General features: G+C 41.3%; 1 protein-coding gene and 1 long non-coding RNA gene across 6 annotated transcripts in view; one reads left to right on the top strand and one right to left on the bottom strand.

Moving 5' to 3' along the window:
• The window catches only part of pard3bb (par-3 family cell polarity regulator beta b), a 460,252-nt gene that overhangs the window by 156,431 nt on the left and 285,563 nt on the right, over positions 1 to 18,258 (bottom strand). For all 5 annotated transcript variants that reach the window (XM_067443471.1, XM_067443470.1, XM_067443472.1 and 2 more), the window contains one exon: positions 7,545 to 7,754. In XM_067443471.1, coding sequence (XP_067299572.1) covers positions 7,545 to 7,754 — 210 coding nt within the window. The remainder of the gene's footprint in view (positions 1 to 7,544; positions 7,755 to 18,258) is intronic.
• On the top strand, positions 1,289 to 4,584 carry LOC137075199 (uncharacterized). Its single transcript, XR_010905004.1, has 5 exons — positions 1,289 to 1,333; positions 2,103 to 2,164; positions 2,260 to 2,381; positions 2,623 to 2,757; positions 4,266 to 4,584. It is a non-coding gene; the product is annotated as an uncharacterized lncRNA (long non-coding RNA).

Raw genomic sequence — 18,258 nt, 5'->3', positions numbered from 1 at the left:
GAATATATTGAATCTGTTCACATCTTTCACATTTTATCATTAAAGCTTTTTTTGCATTTGTCAAAATATATTATTTGTCTTAATAATAAGATAATTATCAATTAATAAAACATTAATTTTGTTTTCAGAGATGAAAAAACTTTAATCTTTTCAAGTATTTCTGCAGAAATGCCATGATATGGGCTTAAGAGTCGCACGTTTTTGGGTTTTAAGATAACTTTTTTACATGTTTTTGTTTTATTATATGCTGTTTAAATTAGTTTTAAACCTATTATTTTAATTAAATTATTAAAACCTGTTTGTTTTCTTTCACTTTAAGGCCTTTTATTAAAATAGAAATGTCACATTCTCTTTCTATTATTTTCAATCGAAATAATACGATTGAATATAGAGTCAAATGGGAAACACTTTATAACAGTTACGAATGTATTAGGCTTAATATATTTTTAAAATAATAGAAAAGGTTGTAGTATTGTTGAAGTAACAATAAAATAGTGTTTGCGTCCATTAACATTAAATCTCATTGGCTATTTTCTGTCAGTATTATTTGTAACAATATGAATGTGAACAAAAGTTATACATTTATTCATTATTCATATTTTTTAAATAAAAACTGTATATAGTTTTAGCCTGTTTCCATGAAGTATAAACTACTGCCTTTGTATTCATTGATATTAAGCATGATCAATAGGCTATGTTTTAAAATGTTGTCATTGTACATCATGTCGTATATTATATGAACAGAAAAGTGACTTTAGTGTTGTTGTATTGTGTTGTATTGTATTGTATATATTGTAGACATCGATCCGATTAAAATCCATGTGAAAACACCATTTAGGGTATTCTGAAGCTGGTGTTCTGCAATTTTCTAGAGTATACCCAATATACATCAAAACATATCACGGGTGTCGATGGATGTGATGAGGCTGAGAACATCACCTTTAGCAGGGCACTTAACCCCAGGTTGCTCCAGGGGGATTTGTCCCTGTAATAAGCTGATTGTTCATGTCATTCAATGGTGACACTGTGAATGTCACATAAATAAACTCCACCACAAATTCTAAGATTCTTATCTAAGCTGTTTAAACCAGATCCAACATTATCATTGCACACACACTAAAAAACGTTGGGTTATTTTTTGTACCCAACCGTTGGGTTACACATATTGGGTCAATATGTTGGGTTATTTTGCAAAATGTTGGGTTATTTTAACATCGTTAAAGTAATAATCCGGCCGTTGGGTTAAATACGGTTTCCCCAGTGACGGTTCAAATTTTAACCGTCCAGTACTGCCAACAGAAGACGCTGCTGCAGCCTGATTATGAAATGAAAGGTAAGACATGCCATTTTTTTATGAATACAACTCTTATAACATTATGTATTGTGTACTGAAACGTTGAATATAGTCGAAAACTGAATTTTATTTAAAAAAAATCCCTTTAATGCTCTCTGGAAAAATGAGATAGATTGGAAATAAACCATAGCTATCCCAGTTAGCTCGCTAGCAGTAATAAAGTAAAAACATTATTCTAGTGTACCTATTTAGAAACTTAATACGGTGATACAGAAAGTAAGTAACTAATGCCTAGTCTGAAATCACTATCTAAAGCCGCGCGGAGCATTATCAGCTCGGCCCGTGCAGCGCGAGCTCAGACCAGGTCACACGACACCACAGCAGCGCTGTGAGATCCAGGGGGAAGCGTTTGAATTCGCCGAATATCCAACAGTATAACTTACTACTCTAAATATCTGTTGTGAGATGAATGAGTGCAGATATTCACAACAGCATTGACGCAGAAAACTGAAATATTGTGCTAACAATTTTAACGTTAATTCACAACAGTTAGAATGTTTTCCAACCCACAAATTACCTAGTTTTACCGTAGTAAGTTAACACAAACTGCAACTATGATAATTTGGCAGAAATGTGGTAGGCCCATATTCATAATGAATGTTGTCATATGAATATATATTATGCATGTTACTATTAAACGTATTACAGGAGTAGCTAAATCATACAACCATAGTACGTTTTCTTATGAAGCTATGACAGTTTTTGTACTAATATGTTGTACTAAATGTGTTATATACCTGTGTTTTAGACCAATGGATTCATTTGTGAAGCAAAGACTAGAACAGTTGAACCTCTGCCATTTAATTAAAGGTGAGTACGATATTGAAACAAGTTGTACACAATTATTTTTTAAAGACTAGTTTACTTTTCTGGTTATTTTTTCCCCCTGCTTCATTCTAATGCAGAGGAAGGATTGGATCTCAGTGGTTCTCGACTCTAGTCCTGGAGTATCACCAATAGTACACAAGTTCGATGTCTTCCTTATCTGACGCACATTTCCGGGTTTGGAGTCTCTACTAACAAGTTGGTAAGTTGAATAACATTAGATAGGCCAATGTGCAGTGCAGGGTCTACTACAGAACCAGGTTATTTGGGAAACAACCAGTTTATTATTATTTTTTCAGCTGTCTTTTCTCATTTTCATACAATATGTTTTAATTTCAATAAGTTGTTTTGGTTGTGTCTAAGTGCATATGAAATCAGGTCCACACATTTGGTATAGGTGAAAACTGTTTTTTTCTCTTTTTCTGTTAACTTGTCTTTCAAAGATGATCATGGAGAAATTGCCTTTAAAACCCTTCCTGCCATCCTCCCATCATCGCCATACCTCACAAATGGACAACATGGTGTGTCCAACATATGCTGAAATGAAGAGAAGCTTAATTACATTCACCAATCAGCCTGTAAGTAAAAGCAACACTATCAAATTAGCTTTGATAAAGTGCACTGCTCATATGCATCCATTTATTATTTGCTTTAGTGATTTTGCTTGTTAATAGATTATCCAATAGTTTACCCAAAAAATATCCCATTATGTACTCACCCTCAAGTCATCCTAGGTGTATATGACATTCTTCTTTCAGACGAACACAATCAGTTATTAATAAATGTCCTGACTAATCCAAGCATTATAATGGTCAAAATTTGAAGCCCAAAAAAAGTGCATCGATCCATTATGAAAGTAATCCATAAGGCTCCATGAGGTTAATAAGGGCCTTCTGAGGTGAATCGATGGGTTTTTGTAGAAAAATATCCATATTTAAAACTTTATAGACTAAAATAACAAATTTTCGACAGACAGCCTTCCTTATTCAACTTACAAAGAAACTGTAACGCCTCTCGCAAATCAAAACGGTTACGCTACGTCCAACTTAATCGTCTCGACATTTACGTTTTTTTACGCTACGTCCGACGTTATTCTCACAGCAGTTACGCTTTTTTCAGAAGTTGAATACTTAATGCGGTCCATTGGAAGCTAGATATTTTACTTTATAACGTGTTAAATATGGATATTTTTCTTACACAATCCCATCAATTCACTTCAATGGGTTCTTATTAATCTCCGGAGCCGTGTGAAGCACTTTTATAATGGATGGATGCCTTTTTGGGCTTCAAATTATGGGCTTCCATTATAAAGCTTTGAAGAGCCAGGATATTTATTAATATAACTCAGATTGTATTTGTCTGAAAGAAGAATGTCATACACACCTAGGCTGGCTTGAGGGTGAGTAAATCATGGAATCATTTTCATTTTTGGGTAAACTATCTCATGAATTACCCTCGTGTCGTTGTAAGACTTTCGTTGTTCTTTGAAACACAAATGTTAAAGAAATCTGCAAGGTTTCTGTCCCTCCATTGACGACCTACGCAACTACCACTTTAAGACCCAGGACAGACAGCTTTAAAGTAATCCATGGGATTCAAGTGGTCTAACCTCAGTTTTATGAAGCGACACGAGTGCTTTTTGCAACAACAACACAAAAAAAAAAAACATAACACAACAACATTTGCTCTCTTTTCAACACAACACGCATGCGTCTAGGGGCTCTCGTGAACATGTGTTGAGATTAATGTTTTGTAAATAAAGTGGTAAATTATGGTTAAGGGATAGAATATACGCTTGTCACTTCATAAAACTGAGGTTGAATTACTGGAGTCACATGGATTACTTTAATGTCTTTACTGCCTTTCTAGGCCTTTCTGTGTTCCGAAGATGAACCAAAGTCTTACGGTTTGAAACAGCATGAGGATTAGTATGTTGATTGGTGAAAAATGAACAGCAGATGTAATGACTAATTAGTGACAATTTCTTTTATTCAGTACAACACTGCTTCATTGCAACTTTGACGTAATTTAACACTGCTGATGTTGTCACAGTGCAAGCAAACTGAACTTTTTTTATTCTTTTAAGGTTGGAACTAACATGGTGCATTAGCTGAACAGTGAGACAAGCCAGGATCCACATGACGATGCTTGGGGACAAAGAGACCTCGCTGATTTTTTTCATTTTCACTGTGGAGGCAGTTGAACAGAAGACCTTATTTCAAGCACTGGCTGTATGTTTCAGATTTTTTATTTATTTATGACATGAACTATCCAAAGACCTCTGCCCCATTTGGGAGATTTTGTAGCATGCAAACTTGAATATATATTTTGCTGCCTCATTAAAAACTTTGATTATCATAATTTGTATTTGTTTTGCTACATATGTTTACAACACATCAAGGCATACAGTGTACAAGTTGTTTATTTCTGGAAGACTTTAATATTATGAATTTGTGTATTCTGTCCATATTTGTATAGGTTTTTAATTTAATATTTGTTGTGTTCATTTTTAATTTTTGTTTTGTATATACACCTTTTATGTATGTTTACCTTATGTACATTTTTGTGTATTATGTGTGCTGTGTATTTTGAATTTAATATTTACACATTTATGTACATTTACAATAAATATTTACTCCCCAATATTTAGTTTGACATTTACAATATATATTTTAAAGCACATTTATTGTTTTATACAAATAAAAATCTGTATTTGAAAACAATGGGTATTTTATTTATTAAAATAATGGCATGAATAAAAATAAAAATTTAACTCAACTGTTGGGTTACTTTTAACCCAACTGTTTTTTAACCCAATGCATTGGGTTAAAATAACCCAACGTTGGGTAGGTGCTATATCAACCCACAGTTGGGTTACGTGTTGGGTTATTTTTAACCCAACATTTTTAAGTGAGCAAGGACAAACAATTCAGCAGGGATTAGTATTCAGAAAACTGAAAAGGATGGACATATTTATTAAAAACTATAGAAGTGTAACATACCCTAAATCGAACAAGAAGTGTGCTTAATTGCACTGACTAATGTGTGTGTGTGTGTGTGTATATATATATATATATATATATATATATATATATATATATATATATATATATATATATATATATATATATATATATATATATATATATATATATATATACTATATTTATTTTTTTACTCAGGTAATATTATATTAATAAAACAAAATGCCAGACCAGTTGGGGTGTCCATACTGACCCCTGTCGACTGCCGAAAGTGCCAACAAGTGGGCACAAGAGCTTCAGAACTGGACCACGGAGCAATGGAAGAAGGTGGTCTGGTCTGAAGAATTATTTTGTTTTTTTACATCACATGTATGGCCGGTGCATGTGTGCCGCTTACCTGGGGAACACATGGCACCAGGATGCACTATGGGAAGAAGGCAAGCAGGCGAAGACAGTGTGATGCTTTGGGAAATGTTTTGTTAGGAAACTTTGGGTCCTGCCATCCATGTCAAGGCTATTTTGACACGTACCACAGAAGGATTAATGTGGCCTGCCACGAAGCAAAATGGTTCAGTAATGGTTTGAGGAGCACAAAGAGTTTAAGGTGTTGATTTGGCCTCCAAATTCCCTAGATCTCAATCCAATCTGTGGGATGTGCTGAACAAACAAGTCCAAACAATGGAGGTCTCCACCTGGCAATTTACAGGACTTAAAGGATCTGATGCTAATATCTTGGTGCCAGACACCACAACACACCTTCAGGGGTCTACTGGAATCCATGCCTGGACGGTGTATCTTAAATGTACTAAATTTCAACTTGAACATTAGGCTACAGATATTACATTAAATATATGTTTAAATACATGACACATATTTCAATAGAAATCACATTATAATATATAACGAACGAACGAACGCACGCACGCACGCACGCACGCACGCACACACACACACACACACAGAGAGACTGGTTAGAAGGGGATGTTCAAACTCAGATTATTATACCACAACAGGGGCAATAATGAGAAGTGAGTGAAACGCTGTGTGCCTAATTACTGTCCTCAGTGATTAGTAATAAGCTGTCGCTGTGTTTTTGACCAGAAGATCTGGGTGTGCACACGTAAGTGTATGTGTGCTATCTCCACATCACGGAAAACAGCAGATGTAATCACACGTACATGAGCAAATGTGAATATAACCTGATAATTTGTGTTAATGAGTTTGTTTTGAAGCTATGAACTCATAACTAGGCCATCCTGAGTGGCACAACTGAACCACATATCAGTTTGAATAACAAAGAGATCCGGTTTTATGCTTTATCTTGATTTCCATGAATAGGGAAGTTAGGTACTGCACCAGTATGTGTGTGTGTGTGTGTGTGTGTGTGTGTGTGTGTGTGTGTGTGTTTGCATGAGACTGGATCTTCAGCTGTGCCGTATCTGTTCGCACTAACCATAATGAACAACCCTTCTCCTCTCTCACACTCTCTCCTTCTTTCGCCACATGTCTGTAGTCTGTCGTCTCACGGAAGGGCCAATTAGGTTGGTGTGTGGGAAGAGGAAGCACATGACAGGGACAAAGCCAAACACTTTACTCTCAATTACTCTCCCATAACAGTCACACACTGATTTCACTCATCCACAATCACTACACACACTGATGTAGCACCTGTGTATAACCACGTTCAACTGCAGACTCATGGATGTCTGAGGATCAAAGTGAAATGTAAAATATACATGTAGCAACTCTTTCTAGTTCTAAAAAAAGTATTTTATTTATAAAATAAATAAATAAAAAATCGTACTTTTTTTTCTAATTCTTACTACTACTTGTATACTTGCAAATTACTATTTTTTTTCCTTCTATTTACACTATACCATTCAATAGCTTAGTAAGCGTCAGGGTAAAATTTTCTTTGAGAGAGAAAGAAATTAATCATTTCATTAGCAATTAGCATTAGCATTTCAATACAAAAAGATTCCAAATAAATAATGTTCTTTCTATTCAGCAAAAAAGTACTAAATATTCAACAACAAAAAAAGTACAGAATATTAAAATGATTTGTGACAAAGACTGGAGAGTAATCAGGCTGAAAATTACAGAATTTTTTTTTTTTTAAATATAACAATTATAAAATATTTATTTTCTATTTTTAACAGATTTAATAAAAAAATAAAAATAAAAACTTATTTAAAGATCCCAATCTTTAACTGTAGCATGTATATATTCTTTCTAAAAACAGTTATATTTTAGTTTTTTGTGAACCATTTCCAAAATACTCAGTACTGAAAAGTGTCACAAAACCTTGTGCTGCTACACACTGCATCTTTAAATCCTCTGTGGTTGACTGACTATGTTGCTGTTGCATTGTGGGTGCTCACCATCATCATCCTCTGGTGGGCCGTCGTATGATTTGTCGATTGCAGCGCGGAAGCTCTCGTTGCAGCCACGCCCTCTAACCATGTGTGGGCGGGGCCTGTGGAAGGGCAGAAGCTCGTTTCTCTTGGCCTCTGTCATAGCAGTCTGAAGACTCTCTAGAGAACTGGACTTCTTTAGGCCTAACGTGGGTCCCAACTCCACCCCACCGCTCACTAAGACAAAACAAAGAGGAACAATAAAAACATATTTCCACATATTTCTGACATCAATTCAGGCCAAATTAAATGTACAGACTTTGTTTTCAGATAATTTCATGTACTGTAAATATGATAAAGAAATTTAAGATTAAAGTTAAAACTCTGTAATTATATCACAATAATAGAAGAAGAAGAAGAAAAAATGGACAGCTTTTGTGGCTTTATGTTTTTACAAAAAAACCACAAAACAACAACCCTTGTTTCTAAAATAAATAAATAAATAAATACATTTTTTATATCATGGTTACTTGGGTACATGGAATAAAAATTGTGTGTTGGATTTACATGATTTAATTGTGTACATTGGTCCCACATTAAGCAATTAAGTTAAACAAACATAATTTGTTCATGTAACTTTAACATCATGGAATGAATACATTTTAAGTGATCAAATTAAGTATTTTCAAAGTGAATTTTATATGGCTCCCTGACATGATTCAGACATTCAGAATCATTTATTTATTCATCCACTTAATAAGTTTCATATAAATTTTATTGTTACACAACTGAATTACAATACTGCATTAACTAGTTGACAAACTTTTAGCTAGCAATAACATATTAGCATCTTAAATGTTAAGCATTAAAATCTCTTTAAGCAAAGCAGTTTTGACATTGGCAACCTAGGCCACTCTTCCACTCTTCTCCACAATAGTAACCCACTGTAATTTAGATTCTATTCCAACATAATTAAATATTAAAAACTATAAAAACACAATCAATTCTCCTCCTTTCTCATCTTGCTCAAAAATACATAAAATAACACTTTTACATATAAAATAACAATATTTACTCTCTCTTGATTTAGCCATATGCAAAGCATGCTGGGAACTAACAAGCCCCACCCAGATTCAGTTAATGCAACACAAATCATTCATGTAGCACAACACAAATGGATTAAGTTTGACTTCAATTTGACTTATATATAAGTGGATTGAAAACAATCAAATTAAGTTAGGACAAAATGTATAGCAATTGTGTTGCTTTAGTTGGTTTTAACTAAGCAATTTGAACACGCAGTAAAATGAATCGTTTCAGTGTACTTGGGTACAATGTTAAAAAGGCAGGAACATTTTTTGGAGGGTTAAAATGCGAGGCTCACAAGTTAGGTGTTTATATATTTAATTAAAAACCTGTATCTCATTTGTAAAAACATATGAATTACTTGAGCTGTAAAGCTGGTTATTATTTTAGGTTTTTCTTTTTCTTTTCACAGCCGTTGTGCGTTTATGCTAAACCTGAAATATTCCGTTAACTTTAACTGAAAGTATGACATTTAAAATATAGCTGTGGTAACACCATTGTATTATTTGCATACTACATTGCAATTGGTTTTCTTTCTTTTTTGTATTTATTTGCATACTAATTGCATGATTTCTTTCTTATTTATGCAAAGGCATAGCATGCGAATAGCAAAGCGGCATCACATTTTTTCAAAACTAAACCTAAACTCAACAAAAACTTTACGATTACATTTTGCTGCCAAGCAATCACTGGTGTTAGGAAATGTTATAGTTCTTTATGAAAGGCTCGCTCATTTGTTTCTGTGATTTGATTGCTAATCAAAGATGGTGGGTCAATAAAGACTACTGGAGCGTTTCCCAAAGGCATTCTGGGAAGTAGACAAAGCAAAACCTTAATAATGTTTGAAGTGCCAAAGGTGGATCTTTATAAGACTGAGCATGTATGTGAATGTATGTGCATTTGTGAGTGTGTGTGATTGTAAACACTCTCTCTCCTCTAATGAAAATGACTTTTTAAACATGCGTCTCCACAGGGAATGATGGATGAGAGCTCAAGCCTGGGACTCGTTTCTCCATCAATCAGAAGCACCATCTCTCTCTCTCTCTCTTCTATCTCCCTCTTTTCCATCTCTGCAAACCTCAATCCTTCCTTTCGTCGACCCCACCCTTCTCCATACATCTCCTACACCCAGAATCATTAGCTAAATCGCTGCAGCTCCCAGAATGCATTCATGAATCAGGAAATCATCGTATCGACAGGTGGTGCGCCTCACTGGAATTCCAATCAGCCTGGCCTGCTGCCGGCACCGGCCTCCTTTTTGTTTGGCTAATGGTCGTTTAAATGAAAGTGGAAGTGGGATCAGTCGTTTAATCTGTGTGGCCTCCAAACTGCCAGGGAAGGCCAGACGAGATGAGCCCAGCCCGGCCCAGCTGTATGCTTTCTGCTCTCAGGATTATGACACAGGAGAAATTTATGCACATATAATTTGGTATATGGTACAGAGAGAGAGAAGGGGGGAATGAGGACACAGCTGGATGAGAAAGTCTCCATGCAACATTACAACAGATGTCACAGTTTGAAGTTTGACACGAAATTAAAGTTCATGAAAGGATGAAGACACTAAGGTACTGTTGGCTATAGACATACTAAAGAAAGATATATAATATCATAGGTGGATATACATAAGACAATCATTTAGGGATGGACGGACTGATGGATGGGTGGATGATGGATGGATGGATGGATGGATGGATGGATGGATGGATGGATGGACGGATGGCTAAACATAACTGTCCTTTATCATCAAGGAGCCTAATTTTTTTTTTAAATGCTGATTTAAAAGAAAACATGTCAGATGGACTTAAAGGTTTTTGCACTGTGGTCCAGTTTTGATACGCACATGCCCACTGATGGCGCTTTCGGTGGTGGATAGGGGCCGGCATGGGCACCCTGACTGGTCTGCTCATATGCAGCCTCACAAGCAACAAACTGCGATGCACTGTGTATTCTGACACCTTTCTATCAGAACCAGCAATAACCTCTTGAGCAATTTGAGCTACAGTAGCTCATCTGTTTGAATGGACCACACAGGTCATCCTTCGCTCCACCAGTGCATCAATAAGCCTTGGCCGCCCATGACCCTGGTTCACCACTGTTCCTACCTTGGAGCACTTTTGATAGATACTGATCACTGCAGACCGGGAACACCCCACAAGAGCTGCAGTTTTAGAGATGCTCTGACCCAGTCGTCTAGCCATCACAATTTGGCTGTTGTCAAACACATTTTTCCTGCTTCTAACACATCAACTTTGAGGAACAAAAGTGAAAATGTACATCTTTGTACCTTACTCACCCCTAAAAGATACATATTAGTACCTTACCATACCGTAGGTACATATCAGTACTTTAAGAGTGCAAATTAGTACCTTAAAGGTACATATTAGTACCTTAGGGTACTAATATGTACCTTTAAGGTACTAATTTCGATTAATCGTGATTAATCAGTTTGACAGCAGTAGTTTAAGAGGGGGGGGGGGGGGGGGAATGCTGTTTCGTGCATACTGAGCTTTTTACACTGTTAAAGATTTGGATTCCCATCCTAAACATAGACAAAGTTTCAAAAACTAATGTTGGACGTTTGATGGAGTATTTCTGTGTTAAAAATACTCCTTCCGGTTTCTCATAAGTTTCGGAGAGTTTTTTTCGAGTATGGCTCGGCTTGACTTTAATAGATCAGAAGGTCCTTGTATGGGCCGTACGGGCTCTTCTCCCGGTAGGGTGCACGTGACTAGAGCGAGAGAGGAAATGCATGCCCATAAACATTGCTCTCAAGCTGCAGATCCAGTCGTCCGTGAACACTAATGTCGGTTATAGTCCGCGCCGCACTCCACTTCATTCCTCCACTTTGACATTAAGCGACCTTAACGCTTCAGCACAGCATTCCGGAAAGGCAGCGCTGCATTTGAACTGATTTGAACGCAGAAATGCTTCAGTCGCATCGCAAAGTGGATCTCCACACTCCAAGAAGTGTGTTTTTGACGGAGCGGTCCCAGCGATAAAGGTTCGGTCCTGCTTTGGAAGCAGCCGGTGAGTAAAACTGCTTCAAATGTCTATGCTGTTGCTTATTGTCGCGTGAGTAAACATCAGTAAACGACACGATCGCGTGCTTCGTCATTTAAATGCGCTAATGGTTAGTCCATTGTTGTTCTATATATAACGTTACACTAGTCTGACGTGCAAAACCGTTTTGCTTGCTACTGCTAAGGTTTAGTCGCATACAATAGTCCATAAACCGAATCATGTCCTCATAAACTGCGAGTAAAGACACACAAATGTTGACAGGTCACTAAATACAGTACATACCACAGAGACGGACGTCCTGCTGTTGCTGGTTTTCCTGTTCAATTTATTTCAGCTTCCGAATTTGATTCTAGATCATATCTATTAGCTAAGATCGATAGCAAGGGTTTCTCCACGCTTGAGGACGTCACCGCTTTGTGCTCATTCGTCATTCTTTAGCTCCGCCCACACGATACGCCTCCAGGCGCTCGGTTTTTCGGAGATATGAAGGATGCAATACTACTCTATATGTACTCAACCCCCCCCAAACTTTTAATATTTTTCTCACAAACAAGAATCTTTCACTTCAAAAGCCTTTGATTCATTTGCTGGGGTAATATGCATCACCATTGTGCTTCCTTTGTGTGGCTTTTGAAGCATCACACACACATTACATTACATGGACAACCATATTTTCTTTTTTTTAAATTGTCATATGTGTTAGTATGAAGAAAGAAAGTCATATTCATCTAGGATGGCATGAGGGTGACTAAATGATGAGAGAATTTTCATTTTTGGATAAAGTATACCTACAATTGTGAAAAAGAGCACTGAGAACGGGCCACAACCGACAGTTTGAATTACTTTGAAATAACAAGTTTCACTCATCAATGGCTAATCCTACCATTTATCCAGAAAAGACCAAAGCAAACCACTCTTAAATTGGACTTTCAAGCATAGCAATGGTGGATCATAGGGAAATGTTCATTAGTAGCAGTACCGAGCATCAGAGAGAAGGAGAGGGCTGCTGAAGCTGAGCTCCAGACTCTCAGTGCAGGGCTGGATTTGTGTGAGAGGAGGTTTATAAATAGCAAGCTGCTGATGTACCAGCCAGCGTGACTGAAATGTTCTCTGTACGAGCACAGTTCGTGTCACAAACGTAATTACTTCTGTCCCACGGCCTGCTGATGGAATTAAGCAGCTTTTGAGAGGTCTGCTCTTTGGAGGTCTCCAAAACTTTTGACTTGGAGGAGGAGAGTTTAAATATGTGTCTCGGGATACTACACTGAAAAAAGTGCAAAAGGCATGCCATTACTCTAAAGAAGTTTTTATATTTGATCTAACTCAAAACATTTAATTTTCTGTCTGGTCATCAGTGTAATGTAAAAAAGTTTGGTTGATTTAAATTAAAAGTAAGTCTTTTTAGTGTAAAGTAAATACATTTGTTTAAATTAAAGTAAAAATATTGGGTCCCATTGTCACGTGACTTCTAACGTCATCCGTAGTCGTGCGTGAGGATGTTCAACTTTCCGCCATCTTGTTACACCGCATGGATGAACTCGGCGTGGTAAAACGGGAATCAGGAAAATTGGTAAGTAATTTTAAACATATATGTTGGCGTATTATTAACATTATATGTGTATAATTTCATAAAATATTATGTTGTACTGTTGTTTTGGAGACATACGGTTAGTATACTCGTTTGTCAGCTCTAACACGGCTAGAAGGTTTACCTCATCACGATGTTAAACCAAGTGGAAATAAAATGATAATAATACAAGTAAATTGCTTGAGGTGAGATGGATTGATATTGATAGTATAAAGACTGTTTCGGGTATGCTGGAGTGCCACATGGCGCTATGTATTATGCACGTGCTTTGGACGCTTTGTGTGGCCGCGTTGTTATGAATGTCTATTGATGATTTTTATTATGAAGCTCGCGTTCGCAAGGTATTCGCTCTGCTTATTTGTATGGTCTCTCCTTTATGATTAATGTTAACACAATAACGTTAATGGTTTTTGGTGTTCTTTCCCTGACTGGAGCTGTCCCCGGAAATGTACCCGTTTTACAGCTCGTTCAAAATAACCCGCAGATATTGCACACACACACAAAAAAAAACCTAGCAGCTGCTGGTTATAGAAGCATATAGTCTAGTTTAGTGATTATGTTGACCAGCAGATGGCGCTGTGAAATCATAATATGGGAGATGCACACGCGCAACTACTACTTCCTGAATAACGTAACTGAGAGCAGAGCTCCATTATCTTCAAATATCAAAATAAACATCGCTATCATCGTTTCCAAGGTAGTAACACACTAACTAATCAAGCTTAATTAAAGGGATACTGTTTGAATGTGCTTTATAACAGGGATGGACGTTATTTTGCACCCGCCACCAGCCAAATGCGGCTGATTTTGAGTTGTGACGGGTAAACTCGCTTCACCTACCGGCCACCGTGGCGGGTAAAAACACCTGTTTGTAAACTTTAATAAATGCATGCGAGTGCAGACAGATATTATTGCACTCATCCGAGAGCGCGCAAACATGTCACAGCGCGCAAATATTGAGTTCCCTTTCGGGGAACTCGAGCTGCGTCGAAAAGCTGTGAGAACGCCTCTGCGTTAATGCGTCGTGAAGCGCCTGTAGAACCATTCCATCGGAAAAAAGATCGATCGTCGCCGACGTGATGACGTCGCCGACGTGATGACGTCATCAACCGGAGACTATAAAAGGTCCGCGAACACAAACAGGAACTAGCTTCTGAGCCTTCAGCAAGCGATCTGTGTGAACCTGTCTGTCTATTTGGTGTTTTTGTCTGTCTATATCCAGAGATTTTCCACCCTTTTGTTAAATATTGCAGTATATATTAACAAACAAAGAGAAAATAAAATAGATAGAGTAAAATGGCGAGTGAAAGCAGCTTTAAGAGGTGTGTTCATCCCTGCCCACGCTACATCACGAGCGGGGATACACACTCTCTTTGTGTAGCCTGCTTGGGAGCGCAGCATGCCCAGGCAGCCCTCGAGGGGGCTGCTTGCGAGCACTGTGAGCGTATGCCACTGAGAACGCTGCGCTCCCGCCGGGCACTCTTCGAGGAGGGTGCCTCGGCTCGTGTTCCCCGCGGCTCTGGTCCCGCTGCTGCCGAGGCAGAGCGGTGGCTTCAGTCGTGGGGTTCACACATGGACTTTACAGAGGGGTTTGAGACGGGCCCAGCCTTATCTCAGCCCTCACCTGTATCGTCCAGTGTCTCGTCTCGGGGTTTGGAAGCCCGCTCTGCGGTCTCTTCCTCCCTGGGCGGGGCACCGGTGCTCCAACTATCCAGCTCTGAGGAGGTGGACGTTGAGAGCATCGCGACTGAAGACTCGCCACTTCAGTCACCCGCTAGTGAGTTGAGGTTCTCACGAGAGCTGTGGCCAGGTTAAATATAAAAATAAGAAATGACTGGCTGGCTGAAATATCTGAATCCCATCGAAATCAGAGAGAACGAAATTAGATGAGCGATTCCTGCCCTCTCGTGCAAAGCATCAACGTCCTGCCATTCTTCCCTGACCTGCACACCGAGGTGTCTAGGTCATGGAGGAAACAAGCGGTATCATATAGAGTGTTCAGCCCACATACATCTGCATATAGTAATATATTTGGGCTGAGACACTATGGTTATGGGGCGATGCCGAAGATCGAAGAGACGCTTGCGAGCTATCTCTCGCCTTCAGCTGCATCGTCCCTGGCATTTCCCCTCCGAAGGAAATCGGTGCTTACCTCAGCACACGGTACCCGTCTTCCTTCGGTGCCCACAGGGGGCCGCGCTGCTAACCCCGCCGCAATGTCAGGGCGCAGAGGGTCTCCGCGGGCCACCTGAGGGTGGTCCGCCCCCTCCTCGGAGGGCATGCGAGCAGTCAGGTCAGGTGTTCCCTGCCGGTTCGCCGTTTCAGGGCACTGCACTCGCTGCTCAAATTACACCAGAGGCCAGCCTCGAGAGGCTGGTTCCCTTAGTTTCCCCTCCGTGGGAAGACGGTGCTTACCTCAGCATACGGTACCCGTCTTCCTTCGGTACCCTCAAGGGGCCGCGCTGCCAACCCCGCCGCAATGTCGGGGCGCAGAGGGTCTCCGCGGGCCACCTGAGGGTGGTCCGCCCCCTCCTCGGAGGGCAGGGGAAACAAAAGGACGCTGAGGGTAGTCCCCTCCGAAGGGAAACGGTGTTTACCTCTGCCTACGGTACCCGTTGTCCTGCAGCGCCCTCTGGGGGCCGCGCTGCCAACCCCGCCGCAATGTCGGGGCGCAGAGGGTCTCCGCGGGCCACCTGAGGGTGGTCCGCCCCCTCCTCGGAGGGCAGGGGAAACAAAAGGACGCTGAGGGTAGTCCCCTCCGAAGGGAAACGGTGTTTACCTCTGCCTACGGTACCCGTTGTCCTGCAGCGCCCTCTGGGGGCCGCGCTGCCAACCCCGCCGCAATGCCGGGGCGCAGACGGTCCCCGCGGGCCACTCGAGGGTGGTCCGCTCCCCCTTCGGGGGGCTCCCGAGCAGTCAAGTCAGTCGTTCCCTGCCGGTCCGCCGCTTCAGGGCACTGTGCTTGTTGCTCAAAATACACCAGAGGCCAGCCTCGAGAGGCTGGTTCCCTTAGTAGATTTTCTAGACGAGTGGAAACGTCTATCAAATATATCTCAGTGGGTCCTGCAGATAATAGAAAAGGGGTACGCCATTCAGTTCAGAAGTCGGCCACCTCCTTTCTGCGGTGTCCTACCTACAGAGGTGGGCCCGGAGCAGGCTCTGGTAATGGCACAGGAAGTAGAGACACTCCTGCAAAAAGGGGCTATAGAGAGGGTTCCCCCTCCCAGCAGGGAGTCTGGCTTTTACAGCCGTTACTTCATCGTGCCGAAGAAGGATGGGGGCTTACGCCCGATATTAGATCTGCGGCTATTGAATCGCTCGGTGGCCAAGCTCAAATTCAAGATGCTTACACTCAGACAGATTGTAGCGCAGGTCAAATCGGAGGATTGGTTTGTCACCATAGACCTCAAAGATGCGTATTTTCATGTCTCCATCCTTCCACATCACAGGAAGTTCCTGAGGTTTGCCTTCGGGGGAGAGGCATACCAATATCGTGTACTTCCCTTCGGTCTAGCACTGTCACCCCGCACGTTCACCAAGTGTGTGGATGCAGCTCTGGCGCCGCTGCGTCTACAGGGCATCCGCATACTGAACTATATCGACGACTGGCTGATTCTAGCGAATACAGAGCAGATGGCGGTTCAGCATCGAGATGCTGTTCTCGCCCATATGTCGAAGCTGGGGTTGAGGCTGAACGCCAAGAAGAGTGTGCTTTCTCCGGCTCAGAGAACCACTTTTCTAGGTGTGAACTGGGACTCGGTAATTATGCGGGCGCAATTATCGCCAACACGCATAGCATCGATCCTGGCAGCCGCCGAAGAACAGAAGCTAGGCCGAGCCGTCACTGTGAAACGGTTCCAGAAACTGTTAGGTCTCATGGCAGCAGCGTCCAACGTGATACCTTTTGGCCTACTGTACATGAGGCCACTGCAGTGGTGGCTCAAAACAAAAGGGTTCTCCCCGAGGGGAAATCCGCTCCGCACGATCAAAGTCACGCGGCGATGCCTACGTGCTCTGGTCATGTGGAAAAACCCGGGGTTTTTATCTCAGGGTCCCGTGTTGGGGGCTCATGTTCGTCGCGTAACGCTAACGACAGATGCCTCTCTCACGGGCTGGGGGGGCGACCATGAGTGGTCGCTCATCCCAGGGTCTATGGCAGGAACATCAGCGGCACTGGCACGTAAATCGGCTAGAGATGCTCGCAGTGTTTCTTGCATTGAAACAGTTCCTGCCCGACCTCAAGGGGCCACCATGTGCAGACAACACATCGGTGGTCGTCTATATAAATCACCAGGGGGGTCTGAGGTCCCGTCCGCTGGACAATTGGTACATCGGATCCTCCTGTGGGCCCAAGGGAAATTGCTGTCAGTCAGAGCAGTATATATCCCGGGGGTCCTGAATCAGGAAGCAGACAGCCTGTCGAGGCAGGGGCCGAGGCCCGGGGAATGGAGACTCCACCCAGAAGTGGTGGAGCTCCTATGGAAGGTATATGGGAGCTATTTGCTTCGGCGGAGAGTTCTCACTGCCCGCAGTGGTTTCTCTGACCCATCCAGCCCCGCTGGGGTTGGATGCCATGGTACAGGGGTGGCCGAGGCTACCTCTGTACGCCTTCCCCCCGATTGTCTTGCTTCCAGGAGTTCTGGAGAGGGTACGCCGGGACGGGGCCCAGGTACTCCTAGTGGCTCCGTACTGGCCGACCCGAGTATGGTTTTCGGACCTGATATCTTTCCTGGAAGGCTCTCCGATGGAGATTCCGACCAGGAGGGATCTACTCTCTCAGGCGGGCGGGAGATTCCTGCACCCACGCCCAGAGATGTGGAAACTGTGGGCCTGGCCTCTGAGGGGGCTAGGCTCATAGAGGAAGGTCTCTCGGCCGAGGTCGTAGAGACCATCCTTCACTCCAGAGCTCCGTCCACGAGGAAACTGTACGCTCTGAAAGGGAAACTTTTCTCAGCATGGTGCAGAGAACGCCAGTGGGACCCAGTTAACTGCCCGGTTGGTACAGTGCTGGAGTTTCTGCAGGCAAGGTTCTCGGCAGGGTTGACC

Source organism: Pseudorasbora parva, chromosome 5 (assembly GCF_024679245.1).
Source record: "Pseudorasbora parva isolate DD20220531a chromosome 5, ASM2467924v1, whole genome shotgun sequence".
Lineage (NCBI taxonomy): Eukaryota > Metazoa > Chordata > Actinopteri > Cypriniformes > Gobionidae > Pseudorasbora > Pseudorasbora parva.
Note: the sequence above shows the minus strand (reverse complement) of the source record. Positions and strands in the feature narration are given on the sequence as shown.